The sequence below is a fragment of the Sinocyclocheilus rhinocerous genome, unplaced genomic scaffold, assembly GCF_001515625.1.
Source record: "Sinocyclocheilus rhinocerous isolate Xijiao unplaced genomic scaffold, SAMN03320098_v1.1 scaffold2564, whole genome shotgun sequence".
Classification (NCBI taxonomy): Eukaryota; Metazoa; Chordata; class Actinopteri; order Cypriniformes; family Cyprinidae; genus Sinocyclocheilus; species Sinocyclocheilus rhinocerous.
The window spans coordinates 219,434-229,663 of record NW_015666206.1 but is presented as its reverse complement, the minus strand read 5'-3'; the positions used below and the strand labels follow the sequence as shown (position 1 = coordinate 229,663).

Below are 10,230 nucleotides of genomic sequence, written 5' to 3'. Positions count from 1 at the left end.
CACTATCCAGGTTTAGGACTTCTCAGAAAATGTACCCGGTAAACTTTCAAAGAGAAGACAAACTTTTCAAATAATCCCTGGTGCTCTTGTTTACTGAATGCTTCCTGTTGTTTCATAATGGTAGATAAAAACAAAAGCATCTCTACAAATATAAGGCACGGCATGTTTTGATGTAGTCTCATAGTGTAAACAGCAGCTCTACGTTGGACGGATTATTTGCTGGATTACTCGCAGAGCACATCTGTGCATTAGTAAACAATAAGGAAGAAAAGCTCACCGAAGACGGTACGTGCTGGAACGGACTCCCGGTTCAGCCAGAAGGAGACCTGAGACAGAATGACGGTCATTATGCAGGGGAGATACGTCTGGATCACGAAATATCCAATTTTCCTTTTCAAATGGAAATATGTTGTCATCACCACATATTCTCCTATATAAGAAAAGAGAAGAGAGAGACCATAAGAGAGATGAATTATTGATGAGACAACACATAGACTAAAATATTCAGAATTCTATTTATGCATGATCTGATGTAGGCAGAGCAACTAAGATATCGGAGGTGGGGGTCTTGTGTTGGAGAGGATGTTTAATTGATTGGTTCTTGTATATCACAGCACCAACGACGGAGTAGGATTCAAGTGTTTTCCCAGCATGGTTGGGGCAGATTGGATGTTCTAACCTTAACAGCGGGAACGAGGTGACAGACAATCGCTCAATCTGAAAGCCCTACCGTTTAGTTCTCTATGGAGGTCTGATAGAGCTTGAAGGGCTGCAATTATGTCTTTAAAATCGGAGGTCGGATGACCAATTTGCACTGCTGAAGTCATATAATGTTTGTTCAAAATCTTGACTTTCCACAGAAATCAAAAGAAAGGAAATCGTATTACTCAGTGGCTGGTCTATTATAGATCAGGAGAAGTAGGAGACGTATGCAAAAGTCTCTATTTTCTCTCCATTTATTCTCATTGCAGTCTGGAAGAAACTGCTGAGATGTTCAACTACCGAAATGAATAACCAGATATAATGAATTCTTGTTACATATAAATAATTTTATATCACACGATAACCACAAGGTTCAGAGTGTCTGTGTGTAAGTTAGTGAGAGAGAAGGAACATTTGGAATATGTGAACAGAAAAGTATGTAGTACAAGAGGGATGAAACAATGAATAATTGTACAACTATCAACTTCTTCAGAGATGCATCAGAAGGAGGGAAAAAGGTGGAAGGTACCTGTTGTATCAAACACAGGCATTATGCTTTACCATGTGATACTGTACACATAGGCCTTACCAATGTAGTAACTACCAAATTACTGTAAAATAATAAGAATATTTTTTTTTTTTTGGAGCAAATTCTTTTCTAGCACAAAGCCTCACGGCATTATGGAATTATGTCAATAATGTAAATTAGGTAATATAAGTCTATTTTCTAATGTGACAGCTGTAGCTTGCATTACTGTAACATGTTTAATTCAGTAAAAAGGCTGATTTGAAATGTGCATCTTTGCATTGTTTGCTATAAATGAACTGATTGTTAAATGTACTAACTTGAAGATTAAATTGATTGTATTAAATGCTTTCATTACATATTGCAATGATCTTATTTTTTCCCATATAATCATTCTTTAAAATTACATGTCCAACTGGAATGAAAACATGAGATCTGGTTTTGAAAGAATGGCAGACTGTAATCAGTTTGGATATTTATTCTAAGAATTTTGAAATTGTGCTTGTGTACCAAAGCCAAAAACAAACAAACATATTCAAAGTTGTTGCGTTCAGTTACAAGACACTTGAGAACCAATGCCTTCTGGTTTCACTGTCATCAAAACTGGTGCACACCAAATTTGGCAATGTGCAATTTTCATTATCAGTTGTCATTCTAAAAAAGAAAACCCCTGGCATTCTGTCAAGTATATTCTTCTGATGACAGAATTTTCATTTTTAGGTGTATAAAATATTCCTTTAACAAGACCTGAGGTTGAAATTCTAATCTCTGTGGAAAAAGCAATTTTCAACTGAGTTAGCATTCTCTCCCGGCACTGGGAGGCAGAGCAGAGGACAATTAAAATGACAAAATGAAAAATAAACACATGCTTCTGGTGCTTTAAAAACAAATACTAGAGAGTTTGTCTTTTCCATTTCAGCTGAGGGGGGACTGTAAAATAGGTGTCTCATCTGGCATACAAACAGGTTTTTTAAACATGTCTTTATAGTGAGGGGGTAGTGGTCCTGGTATTCCCTACATTATGGGGACCAAATATCCCTACAAGGATAGTAATACCAGTCATTTTTGACCTTGTGGGGACAAAGTTTTTTTTTTTTTCCTCCATGAGGAAAACAGCTAATAACTCATAAATATTTTTAACACCAGAGTTTTTTGAATGTCTAAAAATACAAATGTAGGTTTAGGGGTAGGATAAGGGTATAGAAAATACAGTTTGTACAGTATAAAAACCATTACACCTATGGAATGCCCCAATAAAACATGGAAACCCAACGTGTGTGTGTGTCAGATTCTCAAATTCTTGAGAACTCTGCATTCTCTTCCACTTTACTGCACTCCATCCAGCTGTTTTTGAATGCAAGAATGCATTCTGTGGGAATGGCAAAACATGCTTGCAATTAGGTGGTATTTCAAGCTTAAATTGCTCAGAAGAAAGGAAAATTCTTATTAAGGAATTTTGCATACGGATTATTTATTATATATATATATTTTTTTTTTAATGTATATAATTAAACACTAAATTAATGTTAAATTGACCGCTCAAATATATTCATAAATATAATTGTTACTCTATTTTTAAGCATTATTTACTCTGTAAATGTAACCATTTATTAGTTACATTATATTATGTTTTAGTGTAGCCTTCCCTGTCAGCGGTGAGGGATTCACATGTGATAAATGCAGGGAAATAGTTAGGCTGACAGAGAAGATTTCAGAACTACAGACACATATCCAAACTTTATTTGAGGATAGTAAGAATGTAAAAGCCTTAGATGTGGCTTTGAATGTGACTTGCTTAGCGAGTACCGTACATTGTTCGGTTCCGGTTGCAGAGCCCCCACGGCAGGGCAACTGGGTGATTGTGAGGCCGCATAGTCGCAGGACAAAACACCGCTCTTCCATTCCGATTAAAACTTTAAACAGGTTCTCCCCACTCAGTGACGCACCCACTGAGAAACATGATGAAGGTGCCTTAGTTATTGGCGATTCTATTGTAAGGAATGTGAAAATAGAGACACCAAACACCATATTCCAATGTTTACCGGGAGCCAGAACGCCTTACATCTTGGCAAATTTAAAAATGCTGGCTAATGCTAAATGTAAATTCAGTAAGATTGTTATTCACGTCGGCACTAATGATGTTTGACTTTGCCAGTCGGAGATCACTAAAAATAACATTAAAGAGGTGTGTGAACTTGCAAGTACGATGTCAGACACTGTAGTTTCATAGACAATTGGACGAGTTTTTGGGCCAGACCTGACCAGTTGAAAACAGACGGTCTTCAGCCCTCCTGGGGTGGTGCCGCTCTTCTCTCTAGAAATATGGCACATAGTCTTAGACTTTGTACTTGACTAACTGGGGCCCAGGTCAAGAAGCAGACAGACTGGCTAAACTGACCGTCTGCTAGCCGCCTCATGTCACAGAAGTCAGTTAATTCTCAACACACAGAGACTCTTTCACCTAGATATCATACTATAGAGGCTGTGTCTTGTGAACTTTCACTGTTATGCTGATGATACTCAGCTCTATATTTCCTTACGGCCCGACGAAACAGACCGATTCGCAAAACTAACAGAATGCATAACTGATATAAAAAACTGGATGACTAGTAATTTCCTACTGCTAAAAAACATGTGTTAATTATCGGACCAAAATCCTAAACAATAATTCTTCGTCATCAGTTAGAAACCTAGGTGTGCTATTTGATAGCAACCTTTCCTTTGAAAGTTATGTTTCTAGCATTTGTAAAGCCGCATTTTTTCCATCTTAAAAATATATCTAAATTATGACCTTTGCTCCGATGTCAAATGCAGAAATGTTAATTCATGTGTTCATGACCTCAAGGTTAGATTATTGTAATGCTTTATTGGGTGGTTGCTCTGCATGCTTAAAGGTGACATCGGATGACATTTTCACTTTTGTAGATTTTTTTGCATTTAGTTAGGTTTCTGCGGTGTCTGCCAGCTCAGAAAAGCTAAAAAAAGAAAACATGCAGCTAGTTTGATATAAACTGTTTGAGTTTTAAAATGTGTTATCCAGTGACCTGTTTCAATTTGGTGCCGGTTTTGACATAACTAGCTAGTGTTTTATAGGAATTTGTGAAAGTAACAGTCCACGGTTGGCTAACGTTATTCGTTTGATAGCTTAGGTCTGAAATATGATTTTGCTGTTATCAGCACTCTAAATTGACGTAAGACCTAGCATATGGTAAAGAGGGTGACCCATATAAACATTTATTAAAAACAAAACAGTATGAATGTTATGTCTGTATGAATGTTAGTGTATGCACTAGTATGTTTAGCTGGGGGAAAGCTATCAGTAATATTTTCTCCATTTGCTGTTTGACAGTAAATTGGCTACTCCAACGCTAGCACGTGCGGCAAAATGAGAAAACTTTCCAAATTATTGTTAGCACTGCCCCAGATAAACATACTAACACAAGCACATATACTAACATTCATACAGACAAGCTATGCTATCTTTAGCATTTAAAGAGACATGCACCAAAACGGGTCACTGTGAACAGAGCTGGTTTTGACAAAGTAAAAAGGGTATTTTTTTTCACAACCGCTGAGACATTTTAACCAAAAAATGTTAGACATTTCAGAAATACCCTTAAGAAACATGACAACTTGTGAAACTTGTGAAATGGGCATCCAGTGTCACCTTTAATAAACAAACTCCAGCTGGTCCCAAATGCAGCAGCTAGAGTTCTTACTAGAACTAGGAAGTATCACCATATTAGCACGATTCTGTCAACACTGCACTGGCTCCCTATTAATCATCATATAAATTTTAAAATCTTGCTAATTACTTATAAAGCCCTGAATGGTTTAGCTCCTCAGTGCTTGAGTGAGCTCATATTGCATTATAGTCCTTCACGTCCGCTGCGATCTCAAAACTCTGGCCCTTTGATTAGGTGTCAGTGTCAGTGAGACGCTCAGGCTCTTGTTGACGCCGTCTCATTTGAAGAGGGTTTATTTGTGCTTTTAGATTAATTGATTTTTCAACTGAACTTTTGAACTCGTTGCTTTCATGTATCTAGGTTAAAGAGCTAGAGTACCTCGGAAATTAAATTGTTCTTATTTTCTCACTAATGTGTTGTTTCAAACCTGTAAGATTTCCTTTAATGGAAAACAAAGTTAGATATTTTGCAGAAAGTCCGATCAGCTGTTTTCCATACAAATGAACATTCACTCTCTAAAGTTCCAAAAAGGACAACAGAGCACCATTACAGTATCATAGATGTAGTACAAATGACTCACACACATCATTTCAAGTATTTGAAAATGATTTAATAATTTTGGGTGTGGAACAGCTTGAAAATTGCTCTTGTTCCATTCTTACATGGTGCTTCAGGATGTGGTGTTCATTTGTAAAAAAAAAAATAATAATAAATAAATAAAAAAATTCAAAAGTGCTCCTTAGTTTACAGTATTTGGTTACACTTTATTTTGATATTCCACTTTAGACATTCTATTAACTATAAGTAACTTTGTAACTACATGTCAACTAATTCTCAGAGTAGACTGTTAGGGTAGGTTTAGGGTTAGTAGAATAAGTTGACAAAGAAAGTGTTAGAAGATATTAAGCAGACAGTCTACTAATACTCTACTAACTGCTAGTTGACATGTAGTTGCAAAGTTACTTACTGTTAATAGAATGTCTAAAGTGGACTATCGAAATAAAATGTTACCGAATGGCATCTACGCTAATATTAGTCTGTTTTATTCTTATTCCGAGGTCACCTTAGCCACCCAGATCCAGTCTGTTTCCAGATCAGATGGTCACTGCAGTCACACGGATTCAGTCCGTATCCAGTCCAAATGATGGATCAGCACCTAGAGACGACCTCTACAGCCCTGAATGTCAGCGGAGACCATGTCAACTAGATGAACCCTAGATAAAGATACTATCACATACTATCCCTGTGAAGACCTCGTCGACCATCGGCACAAGACCACAAGAACCAGACGAGTCCTCTGCACAATCTGACTTGTGTTGCAGCCTGGAATTAAACCACACCATGCTGGTATCGTCTGGTCAGAGGAGAACTGGCTCCCCGACTGAACCTGGTTTCTCCCAAGGTTTTTTTCTCCATTTTTGTCACCGATGAAGTTTTGGACATTATATATATATGTCTGATTTCCTTTGCACTGGATTTAGAAGAAGTGCACCACAAATAATGTGGACTTGGGGTCAATTTCATCTCTTATTTTGACGAGCACATTGTCTTATTGAGCACACACACTTGAGCATACACACTTTTCTTGTGCACTCATACTTACATTTACATTTAGACATTTAGCAGACGCTTTTATCCAAAGCGACTTACAATTGGGGGATACATAAAGCGATTCTTCTTAAAGAGGCAAACAGATACAGGACGTGCTTGTAATACCAAGTTTTTAGACATTGTTCAAATAAGTACACGCTAGAAAGAGAAGGAATAGATAAAGAGAGAGAATTTTTATTTTTTATTTTTTTGCTGCATTCACATCCAGAGATGAGAAATGGGTAGGTGAGGGAAGAGAGGAGGATACAATGGAGGAAAGATGGGAGGGAAAAAGGGAGCGTAGGTTTCGTATAAAAGTAAGCGGTATAGGGGTTGGTGGCACGTTTGAGTCCTTCCTGCTTCACAGAGGCTGTATGACCCTAATAACTGTGGCAGAAAGCAATCAATAAGCTAGGTGCTTGCAAAGCAGGTTAGATAAATCACTTTACAAACAGACACAAATGGAATTTGTAAGCATATGTTGAAGCTGGAAGAAAGAAAAAAATCATGTGGAAAGCAAACAAAATTAATTAATTCAGGTTGTCAGTTGCAAAGAGAGAGATTTCATAAAGGGAAGGCTATGTACAGGAGAATATTACAGACTCATGCATATACTGTAAATAAACTGTGTTAAAGAGCAAGAGAGGTTTTCAATATCCAGCATGAATCTGCAACTATGCCTCAAATACTGATAAACAAAGGAAGGCAGATGTTTTTCATATCCTTCGTGGATACCTTTTAAAAGGCTGACTGCATAGCATTCAGTGTAAATACAGGAGATTTGGTGGTGTATAAAACGGAAAATAAGTTGGATATTGACAATTACCATGATATGCAATGTGATACATATGCTGTAACTCCGTATAAATCCAAATGATATATCAATTCATCAGAATAGCATAACTGCATCATTATTGAAACCGTCTCAGTCTCTTGGCTCGCTTCACTTTTGCTTGGTCCAACATGTTATACAGTAGAACCAGGTCTGAAAATGCTGCTTTTAGCAACTGATTATGCACTCTTTTTTGTCAATGCATCATTTACTATTATGTAATATTATGATATATATATATGGGTGTGTATATATTAGTAAATAATAGACATAATAGTAAATGACGCATTAAAACTATTAAATAATAGAAATGCAATGTTGGAAATTATGTAATAAGTAAAAAAATTAATTGGCTACCATTTGCCTAGATTATAATCACCTTCATTAGCACTTTTTGGCTGCTTTAACTTCACTAAGTAATCAATTCCCCTGGCACAAACGAGAAATGTAATTACCTGTACTGGAGCTGATGGTCTCTTTGCCAATGACATGGCCCAACAGGTCATACTGGTTGAGTCTAGAACCATCAGGAGCCACAGAAACAGATTTCTCATCATCCGCTGTCCAGATATAGACAACCTCATTGTTGGTGTAGGCATCTGAGAGAGATTTAGAAACAATTGCAATGCTGATCATTTTTACCATTTACAAAGCAATATTTGGATTTTGCTTTGGCTAGTATTTCTTTGCACATCAAAAAATATTGTGGTGTGTGCAGTGCGTAAATTATAATTCAACCTATTTTACAAAATATTATGTAAACTAAAAGTTTGTAGAATTAAGATACTGATAACGAATGTGCATTTTTTTTTTAACACAAAGATTACACATTTTACTGGTCTGTTTGCCTTCTGAGAGAATCCTTCTATTTCCATGAATGATATAGTCACTGGGTTGGAAAAACACCAATTGAAAATTCATACTTTAGAACAAAACAGGGCTCATGATAAAATAGGCGAGGCGAGGCGGGACGGGGCGGGGCGGTGAGGGCAGTAAAGTGAATAAATGCATCTCAATGAGGGCAATTGGAATGCAACTTTAATAAAAGCGGACTAACCATGGGTCAACTGCTCCCTCCGATTAGCGGCTTCCTTAAATCTAATGTATATAATAGGGAAACATAACACAACACTTATTGTGTTTGAATACACAAGGATGAACTTTGCAAAAGAGCATGAAAAACAATTATCTTGGGGTACGTGCACAGAAACAAACAACGCACATATGCAGACACATGTGCGCCCACATGACTGTGAGCAAGAGAGCGGGAAAAAAGCTGGCAGGCTTAACACTAGAAACATAATTCACAGAGCCGGCAGAGGTTTGCTAATTAAATTTTGATGGCCACAGAGAAACGTTATTGTTTTATTCCGTTCGAAGATCATTAATCAAAAGCTGAACACATCAAGTTTAATGCCACTTTATCCATTATGAATACTAATTGATAATGAAATGCATTATTCCATCTTTAAATACATATTTAAATTGCATGACACTGGCATCGGTTCTTATTTACAGGGAGTCTTGCTTGCAAGAAACGGCTATGGGCTGAAAAGGTCAGTGGTGTCACAGACTTTCGGCACATTACAAAGAAAGTCTTAAATTTAGTGCCTGGGCTAAAACTCAATTAATAAGGGGATGGGAGAGAGAAAGAGAACAGAACATGAGAGGATGAATTAGAAGCAATTTAAATGGGATAGGAGAAGAAAATATTTAATTGAATATCATTTTCTATCACTGTTTTCATGCGAACGACCTTGCTATAATTTGATTAACAGTCCAATAATAGTCTATATATCTCAATAGAGTGTTTCCTGTGTTAAATATCACTGCCCAAAACACACACACACACACACACACACACTCGTGTCTGGTCAGCTATCCTTGTGGGGACTCTCCATAGGCGTAATGGTTTTTCTACTGTACATACCGTATATTCTATTGCCCTACACCAACCCTACCCCTAAACCTACCCCTCACAGGAAACTTTGTGCATTTTTAGATTTTCAAAAAACGTAATTCTGTGTGATTTATTAGCTTGTTTACCCGTGGGGACCTCAATTTAGGTCCCCACCGTGACACGAGTCCCCATGAGTCTGTGTGTATTCAGGTTTAAGTCCCCACCAGAATACACACACACACACACACACACATACACACACACACACACACACTTCAAGTGGTTGTTTAATGTAAAATGAGAATCTAAAACGAGTAGCTGATTAACGAGGGAATGAGGAGCTTATATGTGTTTTTAGATCTCTACTCGCTTGGCCATTATGCGTTAGCCTCAAATTATAAATCATTATGGCTGGCAGTCATACAAAAGCCGGGCACTCATTCTGCTGGGGTGAAATGAACCTTTTACCTGTTTACCAGACCAAATAATGGGAAAGAAATAAGCAGAAGAAAAAATAAGAACGCGGTTGATAATCAAGATGATTTTTTTATGCCGTTAATGTTAATGGTCCATTTTGCCAAAGCAGACAGAAAACCAAACTACAAGCAATCATGTGATGCTAAAAAATGTAAAGACAGTAAATAGACAACATGTCTTTCTATCGTGATGTCCTTCATGTTTGCACACACAACCAAATATACATTGTGTCTGATTCATGACCAAACTACTTCTGTGAGCGTATTCTTTTTTATGAATTTGACAGAAATACTCACAAATTAATCTGAATTTAAATCAGAATAATTTCTAATATTAGAGGAAAGAGATCGTAGAGTGATATAAGAGACACTGGTTGCCACTACTGACCAATTACAATGAAGTATTCCAGAGCGACGCATAATAATTATGCTTACAGGCACTTCTGGCACTGTAATACCAAAATCAGTATGTATTTGGACAATTACCAGTTAATTAGCACCAGAAAATCATAGTCTAT

At 37.0% G+C, this 10,230-nt stretch overlaps 1 protein-coding gene across 1 annotated transcript in view; it reads right to left on the bottom strand.

Moving 5' to 3' along the window:
* Nucleotides 1–248: 248 nt before the first annotated feature.
* LOC107732185 (gamma-aminobutyric acid receptor subunit alpha-3-like) overlaps nucleotides 249–10,230 on the bottom strand; it is a 146,253-nt gene continuing 136,271 nt past the window's right edge. Inside the window, exons 7-8 of the mRNA XM_016543460.1 lie at nucleotides 7,792–7,935; nucleotides 249–430 (exon numbers count right to left, since the gene is read on the bottom strand). Of these exons, the coding sequence (XP_016398946.1) occupies nucleotides 249–430; nucleotides 7,792–7,935 (326 nt within the window). The remainder of the gene's footprint in view (nucleotides 431–7,791; nucleotides 7,936–10,230) is intronic.